The following is a 26,151-nucleotide window of genomic DNA, read 5'->3' on the forward strand; positions in this document are numbered from 1 at the left end:
TAACTAAAGCTGATTACACCATAAGAATGGGCAGAAAATAAAACTTTTTCATGAAATGCTCTTGGAAACAAGCGAAGAATACAAGAAAGCTAAGATTGAAGAGTTGACTCTTTTGTTCCCTTGGTGGTTGCTGGGGTCAACAATATGCAGCCTATTCCACAAAGGTTGCCAGGGGACCAGGACAGGTGCTTCTGGTTGGGTTGGGTTGTTTTGAGGTGTGCAATGGAAGCAATTCACTTTTGAGATGTTTACTAGACTTGGATTGGTGCAGCATCTTCATATTTATAGATTATATCCCATCTCAAGCATAAGGATACCTCACTTCAAGTTTTCCAATTTTGTTTTTTGATGATTACCCAAGATTTACCCAAAGTATGGCTACAACTCTGACATTGAATGGGAAAAAGGTCACTATGCTGAAGTTCTGAGTTCCATCTGGGGAATTGGAGCAGAACAACCACCAATGACAGTGCATTGAATCCCAGCCTTTGAGAGTGGAACCTTGGGTTTTTCTCTTTTGTTATCAATTGAAATACTGAGTTTTCATTTAATTTTTTTCTATTTTCTATTAATTTTTTCTATTCTATTCTATAGCTTTTACTAATGGTTAATTTATTTAGAAATATATTGCTCTATTGTCTGTCTAGTTGGGAAGTTTGTGGACATATTCAGTTCCTTGAGAAAAAAGAGAGATGGGTAAAATTCTGACTTCTAGTTAAAAATAGAACCTATGAGAGAATCCTTGATGTCTCTTCCTTTTCTCTTTTCTTCTCCATGTTTGGCCTGCCTTTTCAGAGGTTGACAGCATGGGATGATGAAAAGAATCTGGGATTGTAGTCAGCCCTGCCTAGATGTGTGTGTCTCTGGTGCAGATTCAGGGGCTCCTGCTTGGACTCAACAGACTGTGAGCATCAGTGCTGCCAGTGCAGCCTTTCCTGGGCTCACCAGCTGCTGGGGATTCTGAACCCTAATTTCCTCAGAAAATAGGAACAGTGTTACATAGTCATCTGTGAAATGATAGAACCAAATCTGGGTGTTAACAAATCTGAGATATCCAGAACAATGGATTTTGGAGTTTAAAGGCCTGAGTCCATATGCAGGCTCTATCACTTGATAGCTGAGTAACTGTGAACATGTTCCAAACTCTTTGGGCCTTGGTTTCTTTATCTCTGACTAAATTAGGTGACTTCTTAGAAGCATTCCACTCCAAATCTATGATTCCCTAATACTGTTCCCCTGAATTACCAGAATCCATAAGCCTCCTAACTCATAAAGGGCAAAATCATGAGCAGCTTTCCTCAAATACATCTGTTAATATCTTCTCCCGTAAGAAGAGGGTGCATTCTTTTTGACTATAGCTGTTCCATATTAAGTCTCATCTCCTCTGTAACCTGGCTTCATCAGTCCTTGTTTCACTACTTTATCTTCCCCTCTACTGAGCCTTATAAACATGATCCTTGACCCTAAAACAAAGAGAGATAGGAACACCCCAAACCAATCACCTTTGACTCTACTACCTCTTCATGTCATTGTCTGATTTCTAGTTTACTACCCCGTCACTTGTGGTGGCCTAGCAAGTAGTCTACACTTGCTGCTTAGGTTTTACTAGAACCCATTCATTCAAGTGTCTTGAATTCCCACCAGGACACTGAGGAGGCTTTCTCCAGGGTCATTAGTTATCTTAACTGACAAGTCCATTGGCCTTTTCCTGCCGTATTTACCCTAGATCTCTGCAGCCCAAAACTATGGGCAGTTCACTTTTTTTTTTTTAGTTTTTGCAAGGCAGTGGGGTTAAGTGACTTGCCCAAGGCCACACAACTAGGTAATTATTAAGTGTCTGAGGCTAGATTTGAACTCAGGTATTCCTGACTCCAGGGTTGGTGCTCTATCCACTATGCCACCCAGCTACCCCAGCAGTTCATGTTTTAAAACCTTCTCCTCTAGACTTAGAATAAGGAGATCTGACTTCTTGTTAGATTCTGACACTTCCTAGCTATGTGATATTAGGCATGTTAAAGGGTCTTCTTAGGTATCCCTGGGGGTCTTGTTGGAATCTCAGGGCCAAACTTTGCTCATCTGTAAAATGAAGATAATAATTTTGCTATCTCCTTTATAGTGTTACTTTGAGAAAAGCCTGTGACACTAAAGACAGGTAGAGTGATTCCAACATTCATGCCTCAAGGGTTGTGATTTTACCATTTGGTTATTCCTTCAATTGATCAAAAAGCCCCCGACATTTTAGTCAGCAATCTTGGAAATAACATTACTGAAACAATCCATCACCATCATTGGCCAGGCTTTGGTGGGATGCCTCTTTGTTGTTATCTGATAGTTCTTCTGTTTGTCCAACCCTTCCCATCATGGCAAGACTTCCTGGAACTTGCAGTACAGTGCCTGTGGTCTTTAAAGAACCCCAGGAGTCACTTCACTGTGAATGAGGCCTCTGAGTCAGACTTTGTCATTATTTCTAATACTGATGCCTGTTTTTACAACAGGCAACAAAACATGCTCAGCATTGAGGCATAATGCCAGAATCTTGGTCTGTTGATTGATGAGAGAGCATCAAAATGTCCATTGTTGAAAAGCAGGGGTTACCGGTGTCATCAGAGAACTAAGTTCTATCCAGGGAATTAATAAGAAATTCAACCATTGGAAAAGACAAGACCAAAGATCCACCCAAATCACTGCGAAATTGGGTAGATTTTTAAGAAAACCTGCGTTTCCAAAAGAGGAAGACCTTTGTTTCCATGACAACCTTGAATTTGTAAAACAGCCGAAGAAAAGAAGTCTGGAAGGTTAGCTAGAAAGACAAATAAACAAAATAGTAGCCGAAAATTAATTAACATCCTGAGATTAAACTTCATTTCTGGAGGGAGGAGAGGTTTGAAGTTTTAAGCTATAATTGGGGCTCATAAAGGGGAGAAGAGCAATCAGGGAGAGATATCTTGATGCTGATAAATAATGAGGGTAGAAGTATTGCCTAGTTACTAGCTGGCTACTTGTGCATATTCAGGGTACCGCTTGTCTAGAAATCAACTGGGAGCAGATGTAAGACAGTCTCATCAGTTGAAGAGATTCCTGCTTTTCTGCACAAGACCTCTCCTAATCTCTCCAATTGTTATAGCTTTGTCTCTTGAAATATCTTTGTGTATTCATTGTATTGACTTTTCTTTGTGTATGCCCAGGTCCTAGGTGACTTAATTCATTCAACTTTCTGGCACAATTGATGTCAGCCAGTATAAACAGACCTCACTTCCTCAGTTGAGCTAGCTAACCCCAGACCCAGGCCATGCTCCCCATTCTAGCTAGCCCTCCATTCTGTCCAAATGCAAATCTCTTTCTGGATCATGAGACCTGAGACCAGGCCTGGGTTTCCTAAGTCTTTGAACTACCAGCCTTAATGATAAGTCAGAGTAAACTCATCTATCCACCCCATGTAACTGGTCCCAGACCTACTTCCCTGCTACTCTTTGTTTTCTCCCTTGGTCTTTCCTCCATGTTTTCCTATATTCTGACCAGCAATTGATGGGTGACTACCATTGCTTCTAAGAAGGGGATTTCTGGTGAATGCCCCATGACTCCCCACAAGTTTCTGTGATTTTCATCTCTATTCACCATTCCTTTCTCACAGAATGTAGACTTCTTGAGAATAGGGACTCTCTTTCCCTTGTTTGCCTGTCTTCAGTGCTTTACACAGTGTTTAATGCATGGACAGGGGTGGGGGTGGGGGAGTGGTTAGAGCCTTTAGATTAAAGAAAGCTTGTGTCAAAGAAATCACTAAAGACTTCTGAGCTCTAATTGTAAACCTCAATTCAATGGGACACACACAAAGATGGGTGCCATCTTTGATGTTACTGTCGTCAGAGTCCAAAGCCTTGGTCTCTCTACACATCCCAGGGCTTTCCCCACTTGACTCTGTATGCCTCCACAGCAAGATGCAAAGCAGCAGCCATAGGATAGCTGTGAATGACTTCGCTTTTCTCCGCAGTACAATCATCCAAGGACTTAGGATGAAAAATGCCATCCATCCCTAGAGAAAGAACTCATGGTGGTTGAATATGAATTGAAATATACCTTTTTTTCCTTTATTTTTTTTGTGGGTTTTTTGGGTTCTATTTTTTTTTCATAACATTATGGAAATGTTTTGCATGACTTCACATGTGTAAGCTATAAGTGAATGTCTTGCCTTCTCAGTGGTAGGGGGAGTGTTGTAGAAGGGGGGAGGACAGAATTTGGAGCAAAGTGTTAAAAATGAAAGTTAAATACTATGCAAACAAAAAAAGAAGGGAAAAAAAAAAACAAACCCAGAGCAATCCTAAGATTTAGAAGTTATTTGGCTCTTTGCTATTGGATCCTCAGCACAGTTCTGGGCAGGGATTTGAGGTCATTGAGTCCAAATCCTCATTTTTACCACTGATGAAACTCCCCTACCCTTCAGAGAAGTATTTGTTTGAGGTTGAACCCAGGTGTGGGGGGGTGGTTGGAGATTTTGAACCTTGCAGATCTGGCCATTTCAGTGTTTGTCACTGTCACCAGGGATGAGGAAGAGAAGAGAAAAGAAATTATTCTCCAGTCAGCTGAACCGATTGTTTGAAATGCTCTTAGAAAAGGTGGTGATAGGACATTTTTTTTTTTTTTAGCCCTTCAGTTATCCTTTGTCTTGTTCTTTCCCTGCTCCCAAGGACTAAAGAATAAAGTAGAGTTGATGGTAAATCATTATTCTGCCATTTTCCATCCTCAGTTTGCAATTTTATAAATTACTTTGATATTTTGGTCCACGATTTCATTAGGGAAGACAAAAATCTCCATGCCAACTTATCTTGTGTAACTCTTGTCCATGTTTTTGCTATAAATATTCCATAGAGAATATGCCCAGGACATTGGAAACCTCATTGTGGAGAATTCTGGCTAAAGGCCTTAATACTGAGAACAAAGCATTATTAGAAGGCAGGTTTTGATGGAAAAAAGGTGAGATTGAGGGCACTAATTACCTATGAATGAGACCGGGGAACTGACTGGGAGAGGATCATGCTATCCTTAATTTAGAACCGGGATGGACCTTTGAGGCCAAACAATCTAGCCTTCATTCATAGAGAAGCAAAATGAGGGCTAGAGCAGAGAAGTGAATTATCTGCCTGAGGCCACACAGCTGGTGAGTCACAGAACCAGGATTTGAACCTGTGACCTCTGATCTAGATTCAGTGTTTCTGGAACTCCCAGCGTTGCTCCCATTTGGTCTGCCTGGCTCTGGGTCTGTTGTCTTGGTACTGGGGTACTGGTGAGGGTTGGTGAAACAAGATAGTAAGGTCATGGTGACATGACATTAGGTCTGAAGCTAGGAGAGATGGAAAACATTCTCAGCAACCTAGTAAAATAAAGCAAGGAACATCAATCCCAGAGGGAGACTACTTCACAGCCTCAGCAGTGACAGCTCTTCTATCTGACATCATTTAATTAGGTCTCTGGTGAAAGAGGAACAGAAGATGTATTCTCCAGGCACTGCTCATGCCTTCAGGAATTGCCTTCAGGAATTAAGGAAAGAGGAGAGGAGGACTAATGGGGAGATCACCTGAAGCCATGTCAGATGCGATGGCCACATGACCCTGAGCAGGAGGACCAAAGGGATGTACCTCCTTCCCTTCAACTCTGCTCTGAATGGTCTAGTCATGGAAGGGACCTGCTCTAGTGGGGAGCTCTGCTCAGGTCCCCTGGGCTTGAGGTCAAGGACATGGTCTCTGGAGTTTGTGGGCTGTCCCTTGTTGGAAGCAAGTCTTTAAGTTGGGGCTGGGCAACCATTTGTTGGATGTGTTACTAGAATGGGGATTTCTCTGCGAGTGGGGGTAGAGGGATGTGTGGTATTGGGTGGGGTCAGGTCCGATCCCACATACTTGAGGTGTTCCTTCTAAGTATAAATTCTCTGATTCGGTTGAATGAGTCACACAACTTGTCTTTCAATGATGCTGTCTGTAGACAATGTGGGAAAGAGCAATCAAATGGAAAGAAATATTGTCTACTCTGAAACACCATGTTCAGTAAAATTAGCTGACCCCTGCTCTCCTGGAGTTCATAGTCCAAGGGGAGGAAAGACTGAAGAGACTTTGCCTATGAGTCCGATGGAAGGTCCCCTGTTCTGTAGGATAGAGTGACCAAGCACATGTGAAGGCATCGTCTTTCATGTCATAAGGATACGTCTACTTGTGATGTGGATGAAGCATGTGAAGATGCCTTTCCTAGGTTTTCAGGAGCTGTGGCAGCAGGTATGGTATGAATTGTGAGATATATAGTTTCTGGAGAATTAAAGATGGGAGTCACCCAAAATGGTCTGGAGAAATATGTGTATTGGATATGTATAAAAAGTATGGATAGGAGTACATTTTGTTGTTTGGGGAAAGATCCACACTAGGCATGGCTCATGTGCCATTAGATTCAACCAGTGGGAAGGATGTAGAGAAAGTCTGTGCTGAGAGCAAGGAACAGAGTCAGGAAGACAGTTTGTAGTCATATAAAGGAAGAATCTGGAAGCAAACCTCAAGAGCCTTCAGAATTCTGGTCCTGGATCTGCCTGATATTTGTAAAGGCCAGCAAGGTTGCCTGCCTCCGTTGACCTTCATCTCCTCACCTTGCCCTTGGGTCTCTCACCAGTTGAGAGAGAGAGAGAGACAAGGACAAAAGAAAGGCAGGCCCTGCCCTTGAGCTTTTATTCCATAGCAATACAAATGTAGAACCAGTTTTGGTGCCAACCAGTTTGAAAGGACTTTGTGAAGGAGACAGTTTGTTGATGTTTTTAATGGTATATGTTTTGAAGAGAGGGCTTGTGTTTAGGAGTGGAGTCAGGGACTATTGAGAAATGATAGTAACAAAAGAACAAAATGGCTTTTTTTTTAGGGTTTTTTTTTTTTTTTTTGCAAGGCAATGGGGTTAAGTGGCTTGCCCAAGGCCACACAGCTAGGTAATTATTAAGTGTCAGAGGCCGGATTTAAACTCAGGTACTCCTGACTCCAGGGCCGGTGCTCTATCCACTGTGCCACCTAGCCACCCCCAAAATGGCTTTTAAAAGAGAGTAGAGCTAAGAACTTCACCCCAAAATGATCTAAGAGTTGCTCTTAAAGAAATGGGGCCTATCATGGGATGAGCAAGAGGTGACCAGTAGCATCAATGCAAAATCAGGAGACATTTTTAAAAAAAAGACATGAAGCCAGAGAGTCATGGGAGTGTAGACAAGGGAGCTCATCTATTTGGGGGATCCCGGGGGACATTGAATCATCAATGAAATTCTCTAGGACTGTAGGGAAGGAAGGAAATAGGCATTTATTTTAATACTTTACTATTGTTGTCTCCATTTTACAGTCAAGGAAACAGGCAGACACAAGTGAAGTGAGTTGCCTAGAGTTGATAGTGTTTGAGGTTGGATTTGAACTCAGGTCTCATTGTCTCCAGCCTCTATCCTTTATGGAAAAGAATAGTAGTAGAACCAATAATAGGATTCAGAATCTGGGGCACTCTTCGGCAGGTAAAACTCGTGAGTAGAAGAGCCTTTAACATGACTTTATGGGGCCCTCTTCATTGGGGACTAGTTGGGTGAGTCCTATGTCACTTGAGGGATTGGTCCCATTTGCTACCTACCTTGTTTGTTGCCATTAGAGGAGATTTATGAGAGTTAGCCTTCTGCATGCTTCGACCTCCTTGGTTCCTTGGCTGGCTCTTCCACCGCTGATCTCCCCATTCTCCCTCGTGCCACCTCTTCATGGAAGGTGCCCATTCTCAACCCATTCCCTCCTGCTGCCTGCCTACCATGGTCATTCAGGGTCTCTGTGAAGCTCTCCAAGTCTGTCCATCCTCTCAGGGGTTCCCCTGTATGCCCTCACATGGTGAGTAGCCGTTAGACTTGCCCTGGGTGGTCTCTGATCAGGTAGAACCCTAAGTTCCCTTTCACTCCTGACCTTCTGTGAATTAAGGTTCTTGTTGAGTTCTTGATTTGACCATTTAAATCCAGACAAGGAGTGTTTGCACAGAAGATGTTGTCCTGAAGAGTGTGAATCTAGGGGCACTACATGACTGTGAAGGGTGGTTGCTTATGGGCCTTGGGGGTGTCTGGAGAGACAGATTCCAACACCTCCACTCTTTCCTTCACAGAGGGGAGCCTGTGTATGAGTTGGGCTACTTTGCTGTCACTGGTTGAACACAGATGCTTCGTGGGTAATTGAGAACTAGTTTTAGAATGAAAGTGTTGGTTTTTTAGGAAGTTGAAGTGGCAGAATATGGTTTGGAAAGTCAGTGGCTGGGCTCTTCCTTGGCCTGGTGGAGGGCCTGGACTACAACTGATTTGGAATAAGCTGCTTCCTTTCCTTCATTAACTTTTGAAGTGCCTTCATTCAGTAGTTGAAGTTGTAGTTGGTGATAGAAAATAGCCTTCATTCATGCCTCTTGAATTGGCTTGTTGATATTTTAAATTTCTTTATTCCTTTTTTAGAAAGGTGCTCTGAAGACTGATCATTCTTTTTTCTCTATATTCTTTTTTCTCTATAGGTCCTATGAATTGGACTGATTTATATTATATTGTTAACTTTTCCATGAAAGTTGGACAAAGAAGAGTTTGGGGGCTTGACAAATCAGTTATAAAATTAATTGAAAAAGAAATCATTATTTTAGAGTGTTTTCTCTCTGTAGGGGACTTTTCTTAATATCCAGTAAAGTTAAGTGATATAGTAAAATAGGATCAGAATGACCTTTATTTTGGGAAAGTACACTGCCGGTAGCTAAGGTCCCATGCTATTTTTCATCAAGATTTTATATTTTTACCAGAAAAAAATTCATTTAAATAAACCATAGAATGAATAGGATAGACTCACTTACTTGAAGATTGTATTTGTTTTTAATTGTAGGGTTGCTGTAGTGGAAACCTGAGATGATGACAGTGTAGATCCAATATTAGATCCGCTCCCTCATCTGCTCTCACACTCATAATTGTATATTTAATTATTGAGAACAATCTACAGTCCAGTCACATCAGTTTGGTTCTTCCTTTCTTTAAATGTTGCTTGAAGCCCTTCTATGCCTGATCCTCCTTTTAGACTCTTGTACAAAAGGGAGCCACCCAATGTGCTTGAGGGCTGTCGTTATTTCTTCTTCATCTCTTGGATGAGTTGGGCCCAGGAAGAGGAGAAGAGGCTGATGGTCTTTGCCTCTTAATGCCCCCGAGTCTTGCCTCTGCAACAAAATTGTCTCTTTAACACCTACATCCTGCTGGGGTTGCCCATGGGATTCAGTAGTCTGCAAGTGTGAGATGGGACGGGCTGCAGCCTAAAACCAATGTGGAGCCTTGATGAAGACCTGGGCCAGTCCCTAGAGGATGGGAAGCAGCCAGAATGGGTCAGTGGTAGTTCAGAAGTTATGCTGGAACATGTTTTCAAAGGTGTTTGATAAAAGTTCGGGTAGGGTGAGTGTTTTTGTTAAATTGGAATTTAATAACAAACAGCACTGAAAGTTGCATTTAACTTTGTATTTTATGATATCAGCATTTAATGGGTTTAAGCATTTACATTACTATGTTTTTTATTTTTTTCCCCAGTCACCTCAAATGCCAAAAGGATGAAGAACTCACAGAACCACTCAATTATGCTGAACAGCTTCCTGTGGCTCAGATAATTCACCAGGTTTGCCTTATGTTTTCTCTTTTTGAAATCAGATTTTTGAATCTTTAAAATAGAATTGCTTTTGTTAGGATTTACAGAATCAATATGCTGAGACATTCCAGGCATGTCTGCCTTTGTTATGTTAGCTCAATCCTTCCCATTCAAAGCAGCATATTGAACGATGAGTGTGTAGAATACTAGATTTTTCACTTAGTATATAAAACGAGGGGGGGGGGTGAACTAAAATTCTTCTGTCTTTTTTTAAAATTTATTTCTAAACAACAAAACTTAATTTCTAGAAACTTTCATTCTGAGTCCTTGCACATTATGCTTGTTAAATGACTAGGAAAAATAGCCCAAAGATGATCATTAGGGTGGGATATTCCTGGGGAACTGAACAGAGAAAACAATTTGCCTCCCTTTCCCCCCCTTATCAATCCATGTGAAGTATAACTGTGAATGCAGTGCCGGCAATTTTCCCATTTCCAATTATAGGGACTTTGTCATACTTTCTGCATAGCAGTAATCACTGAAAAAAGCGCTGCAGTTGGAGTTGGGACTTGGGCACTCTGAGCTGTAATTTTAACAGTACTTAGCTGCCGCCCTGCGGAGCCTGCCGGGCTAATCATTTTCTACGGTCTGTTGACTGCTCTGGCTAGGTGGGCCTTTGGGTAGGGCCTCACTGATCCACAACCCCTTATGGACCAACCGGAGAAATGAAAAGTCTTTGGGTCAGGGCTCTTCAGGATCTCTGGGGGCTCTTAATTATTACTGTTTGGGCTTTCCAATCTCACCATTTAGAAATTGTATTTTTTGCAGTTGAACATTTTGCTAAAGGAAACAAAGGCTTTCTTTTAGAATCTCTAGGTCTGTGTGTTCTATTTTAAAATGTATTCCATAGAACACACACACACACAGACACCCATACATACCCCTACAGCTACTTTTGGCTGAAATTTGTACCTCTGGGAAGAAACCTGTTTGGAAATCGCATCCAGTTTTACATGTCAGAAATTAACTCAGTGCTTTGGATGGCCCAACACTGCCATTGTCACACTTAAAATTCTATCTTCTTGCTTAGCTCTGGGCAGAAATGAATGAAAAAGTGGAGTGATTGGCAAGCCTACATGTCCTTAATGGTATAAAGGAGCAGTAACAGTGAGAGGCTCTTGAGGATTGATCCATAGTGGGGGGGTCCTAAGAGGAAGAGCTTGGAGGTGACTGACCATGGAACGCCCACAGTCTGAGCACTGTGTTGCAAAACTCGGTTACATGATGATCTTGTGATAAGTTTCTAGCTTATTGTTTTCATTAGGGTGATAAACATTTTAGCCATGAGTCATAGTATTGTAAAGTATTTTTAAATCTACAGTATCCACTTAAAAATTGAATAAGGGGGATATTTCTTCCTAAGTTTTTTTTTTTAATAGTTGGCTTAAGATAGGGATGAGAAATTAGTTTGTTTCATGTATGTGGGCTGCCATATTTGGCCACCGTTGTCCTGTTTTAGTCCTCTTGACTATCAGCCTCTGCAGCTATAGGACCAGTGATTACTGGTTGACCTGCCAGTCCTCTTTCTACTTGTGTCCTAGAAGGCTAGCCTGACCTCTGACTTTGAACTGTTTTAAATGATCACTTTGGGACACTTGGGATAGGAGAGTGGGAGCAGAGGGATTCCCCACTACATGCAAGTCACCAGGTATCCAACACTCCTGCACAGGCATAGACAGGTTAAGAGTCTTGCCAAGGGTCACACCTTTCAGCAGCAGGATTTGAACTCGTCCTTCCAGCATTCTATCCACAACGTGAAACTTTCCATTCCCACCCACAAAGGTTTGGCAGGTTCATTTTCACAGAACTTAGAGCCTTTTCCTGTCCCTGATTTTCCCCCACCTCCCACCCCTTCTCATCCTTTCAAGAAGAGCATTGATTGTGTTCCAAATTGCCCTGCATTCTCCTCTGAGCATTTCTTCAGGTGTCCAGAGATTTGGTAAACTGAGGTGAAATGTTCTTGAGTCAGTTCTCTGTGGTCATGCTGATGTATTTTCCCCAAACCTTGAGATTTTGTTCCCAAATATTAACTCAACAGGCAGAAGGAGCAATTCAAGTCATTGTTTTTGGGGACTGTCCTAGAGAGACAGATGGGAGAAGAAATGAATGATTTTTAATATAATTAAATTTTACAGTTACTTCACAGACATTAATTTTAAAATCAAACCGCTCAGCTCTTCCTTAATAGCTTCAATTTAGAATTAAGATATGGATTTTATGACTGAAAGATGACACTTTTTTATGGAAAATTTGCACTGTTCTTTGTTTCTTTGCTAAAGAATGGCCAACAGATGGGATAAGTGACATTTGTTTATCTTTTTCTATAGGTTCATTTCACTTTAGTCTGCTAAAATAAAAAGGTGATTGCCATTTTGTAGCTGTTATTGATTTTCATAAAGTAAGTGCAGGTAGGGATTTAAAAATGGTTGTTAGAAAAGTCTTAGTCCAGGGAAGACTGTGAAAGCAAGTCAGAGTCTGGGAGAAGAAGGTGCCCAGTGTTATCTGTTGGTATCCATGCTTCCCAGTGTCCAGGCACCTCTTCCTTGGGCTTCCTTGCCTTTCTTTCCTTTTCTGATCTTCCTGCACCTTCCCTTTCTTCCTTTCTTCCCTTCCCCCCCACCCCAACTTTCTTCTTCCACCCTCGGGCAGTGTGCTGTATTTCTTGGTCTTTTGTCTTTGATCTTCATCTTGGATGTTTGCATTATGTTGTCACTGGGACTCTCTGCTGTCCTCAGGCCTCTGCCCCTTGGAGGTCGTGGCGTCCAGTGCTCCTGATGCCATGGTGTTGGGAGAAGTTACTTCCTCCAATAGAACTGCCCTGGTCGGGTCAACATGCACATTGCAGCACATGACTCTCCCCACCACATACACACTCTCCTCTGTGTCAGGCCAATGGACTGTGTGTATGCGCCTATCACCAGCCAAAGCTGATGCAATTTTTTCTTCCTTGGCTTTCCTGTGTAGAGCATGAGGCCGGTCTCTTTGAAGCCTCCGAGACCCTGGAAGATGGCTAATCTGTGGAGAGTCTCCTAGTCTGGAGACTATAGCCTGACTATCCCCCAGTGGGGGGAACTCTGATCTCTTTGGCTGTGAGGGTTAGTGAAGGGTTGTCTCTGTGGCTGCAGTCTGCAGAGATTCTCTGATGAGGAGGGACTCCTTTTTGGAGGTGGGTCTACGAAGTTCTTGTTTGGTCTCAACAAAGGTTCTGACAGTGGGATCTCTTTTCAGTCCTGTCATAAGGATGCAGTCACTGTAGAGGAATTATTTAGTGAGACCTGATTTTCCTTTCTTCTCAGGTCATTGAGAGGAACCTCAGTTCTTGTGGATTGTTGCTGCCTGGTTCTGTTGATTGTGGTAGGATGAGAAGGGAATTCATTGGCAGGGGCATGTGAGGAGATCCAGGGCACTATGTAGGGGAGGGGGCAGGAAGAGAATCAGTTTGGTGGCAGATCCACTAAGCGCATTAAAGGCCCAGTTTTTCCTCTTCTCTTCAGTCATTTTGGCCAATCTGGTGAGTTTGAATTGATATCTCAAGGTTCTAATTTGAATTTCTCTAATCAATAATGATTTAGAACACTTTTTATATGACTATAAATTGTTTTGATTTCTTCATTGGAAAACTGCCTGTTCATATCCTTTGACCATTTATCATGGAATGACTTGTATTCCTAGAGAGTTGACAAAGTTCTTTATATATTTGAGATATGAAACATTTATCTGAAAAACTGGCTATAAAAATCCCCCCCTCCAATTTTCTGCTTTCCTTCTGATCTTGGTTACATTTGTTTTAAATTTAATGCAATCAATTTTTATAAAAATTAATTTAAAAAATTTAATATAATCAAAATTATCCATTTTACACCTAATGCTCTCTTGTTTAGTCATAGATTCTTCTGTTCATATCTGATATGTAATGTTTCATATTCTTCTGATTTCTTGTTTTTTCTCCAGATCATGTAGGCATTTTGACTTTAACTTGGTAAATAGTTTTAAATAATGATCTATGTTCAGTTTGTGCCATTCTACTTGGGCATACAATTTTTTACCAAATAATGAATTCTTATCCCCAAAACTTGTCTTCACACTTGTCAAACCAAAGGTTACTATAGTCATTTGCTGTCGTATATTGTATGTCTATTCTGTTAATTTGATCTTTCTTTCTTAGCCAGTACCAGACAGTTTTGATTATTATGCCTTTTAATGATAGTTTAAGATTTGATTTTGCTAAATTTCCTTCCTTTACATTATTTTTCAGTAGTTCCTTTGATATTCTTAATCTTTTGTTCTTTGAGATGAATTTTGTTATTTTTTTCTAATTCAGTCAAATAAATTTTTGGTAATTTAATTAGACTGGCATTGAATAAATATAAATTAATTTAGGTTAAATGATCATTTTTATTATGTTGATTCTGCCCTCCCATTAGAAAGTGAGAAAATCAGATTTAAATAGAGAAATTTTTATTATTTCTCTATTTAAATCCGATTTTCTTTTTTTTATTATGTATTTTGTTTTTTTCCAACTCAATCCAATGGTAGTTTTAACCAGTCTTTGTTTTTTGCAAGGTTTTGAGTTTTACAATTTTTCTTCCTCCCTCCCTCCCTTCCCTTCTCCCCCCCCCACAGAAAGCAGTCTGATGCAGTCTTTGCATTTATACTATGCTAAACATTGAACGTGTTGTGAGAGAAGAATCAGATCCAAAAGATAGAAGGAAAACATTTAGCGAGAACAAAATGACATACTACATAAGACAGCTTTTAAAAATTGAAGATAATCAGCTTTGGTTTTCATTTAAATTCCACAGTTCCTTCTCTGGATAGGGATGGCATTTGCCATCACAAGTCCCTTAAAACTGTCCCTGATTATTGCACTGATGGAGTGAACAAGTCCATCAAGGTTGACCATCATCCCCATGTTGCTGTTAGGGTGTACAGTGTTCTTCTGGTTCTGCTCATCTCGCTGAGCATCAGTTCATGCAAATCCTTCCAGGTTTCTCTGAAATGTCTCCTGGTTTCTTATAGAACAGTTGTGTTCCATCACATCCATACACCACAGTTTGTTCGGCCATTCTCCAGTGGATGGGCATCCCTTCAATTTCCAGTTCTTTTGCCACCACAAACAGAGCTGCCATGAGTTTTTCTACCTGTGGGACTTTTCCCTGTTTGTGATCTCTTTGGGATGCAGACCTAGCAGTGGTGGTGCTGGAATCACGGGTTAGTCACATTTTCATTGTCCTTTCGAATTGCTCTTCAGAAAAATTGGATCAGTTCACAACTCCACCAACAATGTACTAGTGTCCCAGTAAATCTGATTTTATTTCTATAAAAAGTTTTTATAATTTTGTTCATATGGTTCTTGGGTTTGTTTTGGAAGGCATAGTCCTAGATAGCTTGGGATGTCTCTACTTACAGGATTTTTTGGTGCTATATGGGATTTTACATTACTTTTAAATATGTAAGTTTTTGTAGTTATTAAACTGAACTACTTTTGTCCTGAGGTTTCCTCAGATTTCTCCAAGAGGATCATCCATATCCTGACCTAAATCCTCTGGGGCCTTGGACAGTTCTTCTAGGCCTTTGGGATTCTGCACCCTCTGATACTGACTGCATGACCAGGTGGTCTGCTTTACTGGTCTTATGTGTGTAGTCTCTACCTGCCTTCCCCAGATATTCTTTGGATTACTGGTGATTTGTATTGTCATGGTGATTCAGGACCCCCAGAAGAGTCTCGTCATTGGCAGGTTGGATCCCCAAGACAGTGCATCCTGTCCTCTTTGTCCTTTTAAAGTTGGGGGCCTGGAGGCCTCGCTAATGGCACCAGCCAGCCAGCTCCATGGCACCCTTGGGAAGAAGGCACACTTCATCCCTGAGTTCTTCCTGTGGGGACTATCAGCGTGGTATTGTATCTTAAAGAGGACACCCTCGGGGCAGCGTTGTGGCATCTTCCCTTGGGCCTCTGCAGGAGATGGGCTCCATGATGGGGGCAAACTCGGCCATCTCCCTCCCATGCAAGACTTCGTCATGTTGTGGGGCTGGCCTCCAGGGCAGGCCTCCCCGAGGGTTCTTGGGCTGAAGCTCGGTGGGATGGCCCTGTCAGATGGGCACTGCTGTTGCTGCTGTCCTGGTGATGGACAAGATGCATGTGGGAGACACACGTGGGACTGTGTTGTTTCTGTGGTTTGCTTGCCACAGACATCTTGAGGAAGGAGAGTCACTGGGGCTGTGTCGACCGTGTCCTCTTGTCTGCTCTTCTCAGCTTCTTCCTCAGTAGCCCCTTGGCTAGCAGGGTGGCAGATAGGTCATTGACTCTCTGTTGGCTGCGGGTGGGGAGGGCTTCCATTTCTTGTCTGCTCTGATCTGTCTTGACTTTGTGCATGGTTTCACGTCAGACCTTCCCTAGAGCCACCCTCTCCTCCAGAGATCCTAATGTCTCTCACAGTCCTCGAGCTCTGGATGTGCTACTGAAAGAGGGGTGGGGTGCAGTCAGGGGACCCTCCCTCCGACCTGGGCACCTGCAGGAGTTTGGTCTTACAACTGCGGCTGTCTCCATTGAGAAACCAGTGGAGAGGCGTTCCTCATGCCCCTGGGCAGCCTGGACCTAGACTTGGGCCTATCACCATAGCCTGACATCATCTTGATGGAAGCTTATTTGAGGGGAGCTGGCCAGCTGTAAGTAAATCCCTCCCTCCAGGGAGCCAGCCATACCCAAACTTGGGGAGTTGGGGACATGCATTGGGGGGGCTCTTTCTCCTGCAGAGACAGGAGTTGGTCAGGAAGGAGCTGAGTCATGTCCATCTTGATCCTTGGGAGTCAGTCCACGATGTAGACTTTCTGATGACTTCCTGCTTGCTGGGAGAAGAGGGAGGGTCTTCTGCCTCACTTCTTGCCCCTGCACGCTAAGATGGTGATCTGGCTCTCGTCTGCTGTGGCTGTTTGGTCCTTAATTGTCCTTACTGTCACTGATGGTGATTCCCCAGGTTCAGTCAATCCCATCTTATAGGAAGACATCGAATTCCTTGTTCTTTGTGCAGCTCTATTTGTCATTTCTTAATTCAGGAATCATCCCCTACTATTACTTGATCCTCAAAGGCCTCTGGGTAGCTTCCTCTGGCTACTTTTAGGGAACAATAAAGATGCTTCCAGTGCAAACTATACCAGTAGATAATCAATAGGGAAACAAACCAGGAATTGTTAACCTGAGATCTGTGAAGTTGATTTTTAAACTATTTTGATAACAATATTTCTAGGGAAGGGGAAAGGAATAAACATTTATTCAACCCCTCTTCCTTTCCAGGCACTGTGCTGACTGCTTTCTAATTAGGATCTTATTTGATCCTCACAGTAATCCTGCCCTGGAGCTACTGTTTTCTTATCCCCATTTTACAGTTGAGGAAATTTGAACTCTGGCCTTCCTGACTCCAACCCAAGGTTTTATCCACTGGATCTCTAACTGCCTTTTAATATCATCTCTGTCCTTTGCAATTCTATGTATTTTATACAGTTAAAAATATTCTGGGAAAGGGTCTGTGGCTGCCCCTTCACTGCCAAGGGGTTGGGGGAGGGGGAAAATCTCGAGAATATATGGTTATGGGAGGCCCAGGTAGTGACTAGATCCTTGGTCATCAACGCTCCCCCAAGTCTTCAGACTCAGAGATGCAGTCGCGCTGGGCTCCTCCTCCTGTCATTTGTGGCCCCATCCTCTCCGATTTGTGCCAGAAAACTTTTGGATGCAGATGTCCACTGGTGACTTCTCTCCTGGCCTCTGAGTCTCATCCTCACCTGCCTTCTGGGCTCTGGCACCTGGAGGCATTGCCTCTTTCCTGCCCAGGCCATCCTCCCTGTGGCCACATCCTCCCCCTCCCTCGGACCCCGTCTACACTCCTGATCTTCACTCTCATCACAGACATAGCCTCTTCTCGTGTTGACTTCCACAGCTTCTCCGTTTCCCTCCTCTTCTTTCCACTCGTAGCCACCACTCGAATGTAGACCAGGTCCCTCCCAGCATCTCCAGAGGTTCTCACTCCAGCCCATCATCCCCACGGCCTCCAGAATGATCGTGGTCAGATATGGGCTGACTGTGCCACTGGGGAGTGAGTGCTTCAGGGAATCGAGCCCCCTCTCACCACCAGAAACCAAGAGGAGCTCAGATGTTCAGAGCCCATTATCCCCCCTTCCCTGGCCTTGACCCACCTTTCCAGACTATTGCCTTGTGCTCCCCTCTCCCTTCTCTGTGGTCTGGCCAGCTCAACGTTTCCCGATATCCAGAACCCTGTTTTCCTCACCTCTGCTTCTTGGAGGCCTTGGTTCCTTCCGGGGCCCAGCTCAACTGTTGTCTTCTGCAAGAGAACTTTTCTCTTTCTGAGCAAAGTTAACTTGCTCTGTTTTGTTTGAGTCTGGTGTGAGATTCTTCCAGCGGATAGTGTGGGAACTTCTTGTGGGCAGGGATTGTTGGGGAGCCTGGCCTTGGTCCTGGGATCAGCTTGGATGTTTGCTCAACTTTGGGTCTACTGGAAAAATGCCCCATGTACTTTTAAATTCCTCTGCAGGGGATGTTAGTTTGTAAGCTGCAGTTATTTTCAGGGTAGTTTGTTTGCAAATCTTAATTCTTAACATGACAGGATGAGATGACTGTCATAGTCAATGTTTCTCAGTATGTTTAGTACATGAGCCATCTCTCTGCTAGGCAAGAGACATGTCAATTTTTACCTTTTAAGCTTTTTGGTCATTGCATTTAGACTAAGGACATGTTTGCACTTGGTCTGAAAACTGGCTGTTTCATGGCATTCTTTGTCTCTGTTTCTGGAAGGATAGAGGAGGATTTGAAATGTTTCTGATGACAAGCCTTTCCATTTGTAAGTGGGCATGCCTAGAAACTTCCAGCGATCGTGCTCTGTCCAGGTTGCCTGTGAGAGCCAGAGCTCTTACAGAGTGCTGAGACAGCTGGGGTGCAGCCTGGTGGAGACGGCGGAATTAAGCCCTCCCACTGTATACCAAGATGCTGGCATCAGAAGAAGTGAGGAGCGAGGAGGAAGTGACATTTCAGATCTGTGGGGAGTGGAAGAGTTAGTGACCAAGCACGGGACAGAGAGGCCCAGAGAAGGTAACGGGAATAAGGGAAGGAGGCAAGCACTGATTACCATGTTTCAGCACTGTGCTAAATTTTTTACTGATAGCTCATTTGGTAATATTGGCAATTTTGATTACATAAAGTGGAAAAATTTTTATATAAACAAGACCAGTGCAGCCAAAATTAGAAGGGAAATTAGTTACTGGGGGAAATGTTCACTAAGATATTTATGGAACTGATTAGAATTTTAGATTTATTGTTGCTTTTTATTGGTATATCCCAGTCATTCTCTTACATATACTCTTCTGTCCCATTCCACCCCCAGAACTCAGGTAGGCTTCCTTTGTGACCAAAACCCAAAGCATTTTCATCAGTCAGGTCCCCCCCCCCCCCCCCCGCTCCCTCCCTTCCCCCACCCCCCAAACCTGTTACCTCCTCAAGAGACAGGGAGATGAATCTTCATCTCCTCCAGGATCACCACGGTTGACTTCCCTGCATTGTTCTTGTCATTTAGATTATTGTTCGGATCCTGCTTTGTTTTCCAAAGGGCCCCAGAATCTGCCCATGTTTGTCAGAATTCTTCATGTTTGTTTTCTTACAGCTCAGATATCCATTCTATTCATATAATACCACAGTTGGGTCAACCTTTCCCTAAGTATTGGACACCTACTGGAAGTGTGACAATGAGTAGTTTGGTGTGTTTGGGACTTTTTGTATTTCCCTTCATTGGGTTGTACTCCCCTCCCCCTAGTCCCCATAGCTTAGTCCAGCTCAGTTCCATATTGTTTTCCAGCGGGGTTGGACCATGACACAACACACCAACAACAATCTACTGACAATTGATGTCTTTTGTTGTCTTTGCTGATTTGATGTCACTCATCAGTGATTTGGAACATGATTTCATTTGGTTGTGGAGAGATTTTTCCTATATGTCAGCCACTTATCTGTTGGAGAGTGCTACTCCATCTTAGACGTTTCAGTCAATCCTCAAATAGCTTGATTATTAGACTTGCAACAGTGATCTTTATGTAACATTGTTTTGTGTTTCTCTAACTTGACTTGGGCTAGCTATATTGGTTTTAGTTGGGTCAGAGCTTTTTTAATTTAATTTAATTTAATTTTATTATTTTATTTTATATTTTTTAGGTTTTTACAAGGCAAATGGGGTTAAGTGACTTGCCCAAAGCCACACAGCTAGGTAATTATTAAGTGTCTGAGGCTAGATTTGAACTCGGGTACTCCTGACTCCAGTGCTGGTGCTCTATCCACTGTGCCACCTAGCTGCCCCTAGGGTCAGAGCTTTTTTAAGTGGTTTTTTTTTTAATATTTATTTCATTAAATGTTTCCCAATTGTACATTTTTTTAACATTTATTTTTTAAAATTTTGACTTTTACGTTCTCTTTCCCTCCCTTCTTCTGGAGAAAGCAAGTAGTATGATACTCATTATACATTTGAGGTCATATAAAACATATTTCTATCATGTTGCAAAAGAAGATACAGATCAAAAGAACCACAAGAAAAATAAAGAAAAAATTAAAAAATATAATTTGATTTGCATTTAGAATTCATCAGTTCTTTCTCTGGAGGTAGATTGCATTTTTTTTCATCATGGATCCTGTGGAATTGTTTTGGATCATTTTCTTGATAGTATAACTAATTTTCCCAATTGATCATTCCTAAAACATTCCTGTTAATACACAATATTCTCCTGGTTTTGTTCATTTCACTTTGAACCAATTCTTAAATGCCTCAGGAATAGTCTTCTGTCAGATTTATGGAATGAGGGGAAATTTTTGACCAAACAAGAGATAGAGAGCATAATAAATTGTAAAATGGAGCAATGCAACCAAGATTAGAAGGAACACATAAAGTTAGGGAATGATTTTCTTTTTTTTTCTTTTTTTTAAGAAAGATTTTCTTTATTTTGAGTTTTACAGTTTTTTCCCCTAATCTTGCTTCCCCCGCCCCCCCAGAAGGCAATTTGCTGGTCTTTCCATTGTTTCCATGATATGCATTAATCTAAGTTGAATGTGATAAGAGAGAAATCATATCCTTAAGGAAGAAAAATAAAGTATAAGAGATAGCAAAATTACATAATAAGATAATGTGTTTTTTTTTTTTTTATTAAAGGTAATAGTCCTTGGTCTTTGTTCAAACTCCACGATTCTTTCTCTGGATACAGATGGTATTCTCCATTGCAGATAGCCCCAAATTGTCCCTGATTGTTGCACGGATGGAATGAGCAAGTCCATTAAAGTTGATCATCACCTCCATGTGGCTGTTAGGGTGTACAATGTTCTTCTGGTTCTGCTCATCTCACTTCTGCTCATCCTTCCAGGCTTCCCTGAATTCCCATCCCTCCTGGTTTCTAATAGAACAATAGTGTTCCATGACATACATAGACCACAGTTTGCTAAGCCATTCCCCAATTGAAGGACATTTATTCAATTTCCACTTCTTTGCCACCACAAACAGGGCTGCTATGAATATTTTTGTACAAGGGATGTTTTAACCCTTTTTCATCATCTCTTCAGGTTGTAGACCCAGTAGTGGTATTGCTGGATCAAAGGGTATGCACATTTTTGTTGCCCTTTGGGCATAATTGCACATTGCTCTCCAGATAGGTTGAATGAGTTCACAGCTCCACCATCAAGACATTAGTGTCCCATATTTCCTGCATCCCTTCCAACAGTGATCATTGTCCTTTCTGGTCATATTGGCCAGTCTGAGAGGTGTGAGGTGGTACCTCAGATGCTTTAATTTACATTTCTCTAATAAGCAATGATTTAGAGCAATTTTTCATATTACTGTGGATTGCTTTGATTTCCTCAGCTGTAAATTGCCTTTGCATATCCTTTGACCATTTGTCAGTTGGGGAAATGACTTTTTTTTTTTTTCAAAATTTGATTCAGTTCACTGTATATTTTAGAAATGAGTCCTTTGTCAGAAATACTAGTTGTAAAAATTGTTTCCCAGTTTACATTTCTTTTGATCTTGGTTACAGTGGTTTTTGTCTGTGCAAAAGCTTTTTAACTTAATGTAATCAAAATTATCTAGTTTATTCTTAATGATGTTCTCCATCTCTACCTTGGTCATACTCTGCTTCCTTTTCCATAGATCTGACAGGTAAACTATTCTTTGATGTTTTAGTTTGCTTAAAATAATTTTTTTTATGTCTAAATCCTTTATCTATTTTGATCTTATCTTGGTATAGGGCGTGAGGTGTTGGTCTAATGTAAGTTTCTTCCAAACTAACTTCTAATTTTTAGGGAATGATTTTCACAGCTAGTGTTACTGACATAGGACTCATTTCTAATATATATATGTGAACTGAGGAAAATTTACTTTTCAGTTAATAAATGGTCAATGGATATTAACAGTTTTGAGATGAATAAATTAAAATTGCATGTTATCATATAAAGAAATACTCCAAATCATGATTGATTAGAGAAATGAAAATTGAAACCAACTCTGAGGTACCACCTCTCATTAGATTGGTTAAAATGAAAAAAAAAAGAAAATTAATTAATATTAGAGAGAATATGGGGAAAACTGAGACACTAATGCACTATTGGTGGAGTTTTGAACTGATCCAACCATTCTGGAGAACAATTTAGAACTGTGCCCAAAGGTCAACAGGACTGGGCATACCTTTGATCCGTCAAGACCACTATTAGTCTGTATTCCAAAGAGATCATCAAAAAGGGGAAAAAGACCCATGTATATAAAAGTATTTATAGTAGTTCTTTATGCAGTCACAGAATTGTAAACTGAGGGTTTCCCCATCCATTGAGGAATAGCTGAACAATCTATGATATGATGTTCCATAAGAAATCATGAGTGGTCTGACTTCAGAGAGACCTGGAAAGACTCCCACAAACTGAGGCTGAGTGAAGTGAGCAGAAACAAGAACACACAGAACAACAGTGGAATAGGATCCACTGTGTTGGATGCAGGTCCTCTTGGCAGTTCAGTGACTAAGGACCTTCCTGATTAAGGAAAATGTCCACATCCAGAGGAAAAACTATGGAGTCTGAATCCAGAACAGAGTGTACCACGTACATTTTTTTAAAGCTTCTTTTACGTTTTTACTTTCTTTTTCATGTTTTTTTCCCTTTCTATTCTAATTCTTCTTTGACAGCATGACTAATATAGAAACATACACAACCTGTATCATCAGATTATTTGCTGCCATGGGGAGGGGTGTTGGAAGGGAGGGTGGTAGAAAAATCTGGAACTGAAAAGCTTGCTAAAAGATAAATATTGATAACTATCTTTGCACATAATTGGAGAAATAATATTTGGAATCATTAAAAAAATTAAAAATAATTAAAAAGAACCAGGATGCAAATTGTTTTGAAAATAACTGCTTTGTTTGAGATTCTAGGCCTGGGTTTCCTCTGATCCTGTTGCTTAAATGCAAGTGTTTGTTGGCACTATGATAAAACTGTGCCTGCCAAACATCTTTCCACTCCCCTTTGAATTATTTATCATTTTGTTTTTTCTGGAGTTTGATTGGGAAGCACCATTAAAAAATATTCAAGACGATTGGGATCTTTGATAGTTCTTCACACTTTATCAGGTCTACACTTTTGACTGATCTTTGATCAGATCTGTTTTTGTTTGATTTTTGAATCCAGGATCCAGAAACTTTCACTGTCAGGAAACTAAATCTATTTTGATTGACCAAGAAAGAATTTCAGTCAACAGAGACTGCCAGAAGCACCTCCTTCAGTTTTCTTTAAATAACCACAGTATGTGTAAAATGGCTGAGTTTACAAAGTACAATTCCCATACATCCTTTTAGGAGCTCATTTGTTTAGTGATGTTGTATGCTCATAGGATTTTGAACTGGAAGGGGAAGGCAATCCTAGCCTACATTTTAAGGGAGGGACCCTCCTTGGCACAGTTAAGATCAGATTTATTAGGACCATATTGCCAAGATCTTGTCACCAAGCTACAAATGGACCAAAATTTCTTTGATTTTCTGGTGTTTTCTACTGATGCATTTCTGTGGTTTGAAAAATGCTCTAATTAAAATTCCTGAAATGTCAACACTTTTGAGATAAATTTGTGTGAAAATTATGCTACCTGTTAGAAACAGTGGCAAGCCATTCTGATCTTTGCTTTACAATTGATTTGTAAAGATGTGGGCAACACTCTCTTATTCAGTTGCCTCCCTGATTCATTTTATAAGACGCCCAAGTAGGGGCAAACACAGGGTCACAGATAAGCTGAGATGAGAGTCTGACATTTTGGGGCAAGTGGCATCAAGTGTAAAGATGATAAACTACAAAGCGTTTTTTCCTGAATTTCTTTTTAGTATAAGATAAAAATTAAATTTTAAAGTAAGTCTCATTTGTGTGAAAACATTTAAAAACAAATTGTTGCCATTTAGGGAAAAACAAATCTGAAACAAAACTTAACAAAACCTGTTCCTTCTCAAATTTCCAAGAGAGATGTCTTCCACTTCTTTGGGTTTTTCCACGTCATCTTTTCCAACTCTTTCTCTTACTATAGAAGCAGGGACAGAATCATTCCATCTAAGAATTTTTTAAAAAAAGTTTGATTTTTATACTCTCTTATGGAGTAAAACAGGTAGTCACATCTGCAGCAAGTACAAATAAGAGTCACTCTTTGGGAATATCAGAGTTTTCCATGGGAAATGAGCTTCTATATTTTTTTGTTTCCTCACTCCTGGAAATATTTTTTTTTAGATTTTTTTTTTTTTGCAAGGCAATGTGGTTAAGTGGCTTGCCCAAGGCCACACAGCTAGGCAATTGTTCAGTGTCTGAGGCCAGAACTCCTGGAAATTTTGAAAAACTAACTTCTGGCTTAGGTTGTAAGAAGGAAGTTGGAAAAGGTGGCAATTTCAGTTGAGTCAGGCATCCTAACTTTTAAAATAAGAAAATGAGAGAAGGTAAATGAAGGCCTCGGCCTGCTGCCAAACTGCAGTGCCTACCTGTTGGCTGAAAGAATGCAGGAAGGGTGCGGGAAGCAAATCTCAGTTAAAGCCTGATATCTGGGAGCCTTGGAAATTAGGGAATGGGATTCTTGTCTGGTAAGACTTCAGAAGAGATGTGGAGCAGGCCTTCCCTTGTGTTCTCCAACACCAATCAGAAGACCATAAATCAGACATTGCAGCCTAGATTCCTCCTGAGAAAGGACCTGATCGTGACTGTTGGTCTGTCTGCTTAGAAGATTGTAGGGGGGAAAGAGGCATCAACTTGGAGAGAGTCAGTAAGAGTCAGCATGGATTAAGTACCTACTGGATACACTGAAATGCATCCAGAGAAACGGTCTGGCTTTGAGGAGCACCTGGTCTAATGGCTGGAGTTGAAAAAGTAGGGAGAGGAAGTGCCTGGCAGGGGCCAAGGGCGGGCTGCAGAATGGATGACCAGACCCTGGAGCTGAAGGAGTTGGGCCAGGGCCTGCCTTGGGAAGATGGAAGGATGTGAAGAGCAACCTGGGGTCGGTCTCTGCTGCAGCTTCGGGGGCCCATGGGAGTGGGTGCTGGTTTGCTGAAATGCTGTGCTCCAGTTGGGAAGAAAAGCATCCTGCCGAGGGATGGGGACAGAGCTCAGGCTGAAGGGCACCATATGGTTCAGGGTCCAGAAATTGTGCCCTGTTGCTGATGATCTTACTTATTTGGTTGTGCCTGGATGATTTGCCCATTTGGGAGCCTTGAGTCATTTGTATGGTTATCAGGCAAGCTTCTTCCCCAAATCTTTTTAGATAAAGAGGACTTTACAATAAAAAAGCATCAAAGACCATTGGGGCATATATTATAAAGACTCCTGTTGGGGATGACTCTGTTTCACTCTCCTAAAATCCATGGATGTACACAGAGCGCCTTTGTTAAAAACCTGACCTGGTCTTGAAGGCCCTTTTAAGACCCTACATCCAGCCCGTGAGGCCCCACACTGACCCTCCTTCGGGGGCCCCTCTCCCCTATAGAACAGAAGCTCCCTGAGGGTCCAGCCAGGTTCACTTTTGTCTTTGGGGAGGGGCATCTGGTAGGTCCTTGACTGGTTAGTTGCGGTCCCTTCTTCCAGCTGGCCCATCCCAGGTAAATACCCCACAAGCCCCCCTTCTGTTCTTGTTGGGCCTGGTGGTTTTTCTGCTTTCTGGCTGTCTCTCCCAAGTGTCTTCCCGGTGCAGGGGCCAAGCTCGACTGACCAAGCCACCCCCTACTCAGGGACAGACTGTTGTCTGACTGAAATTGAGAGCCCTTCACACGGAGCCCCTCGCTATTTGCTAGCTCCCCCTTCACTTTGAACTCTCTGCTACTCCCCCTGACCAGGCCAGCCACCTGGTACTTGCCTTCCTGCCAGCACCGGCTGCTGCTTCCCCTAGGAGTCCCTTCCCTGTGCTCTTTTACTTGTGTGTTGACACTCCCCTTA

At 41.8% G+C, this 26,151-nt stretch overlaps 1 protein-coding gene across 2 annotated transcripts in view; it reads left to right on the forward strand.

Annotated features, from left to right (window-relative positions):
* Positions 1 to 26,151, forward strand: part of PIGK (phosphatidylinositol glycan anchor biosynthesis class K) — a 90,035-nt gene that overhangs the window by 49,944 nt on the left and 13,940 nt on the right. Inside the window, exons 10-11 of one of the 2 annotated variants that reach the window (XM_074221139.1) lie at positions 9,569 to 9,653; positions 12,980 to 13,224. In XM_074221139.1, coding sequence (XP_074077240.1) covers positions 9,569 to 9,653; positions 12,980 to 13,075 — 181 coding nt within the window. In that variant the 3' untranslated portion in view covers positions 13,076 to 13,224. Of the gene's footprint in view, positions 1 to 9,568; positions 9,654 to 12,979; positions 13,225 to 26,151 lie in introns of those variants that run through there. The other variant, XM_074221138.1, reaches the window with a different exon arrangement.

Source organism: Macrotis lagotis, chromosome 2 (genome assembly GCF_037893015.1).
Source record: "Macrotis lagotis isolate mMagLag1 chromosome 2, bilby.v1.9.chrom.fasta, whole genome shotgun sequence".
NCBI classification, from domain to species: domain Eukaryota; kingdom Metazoa; phylum Chordata; class Mammalia; order Peramelemorphia; family Peramelidae; genus Macrotis; species Macrotis lagotis.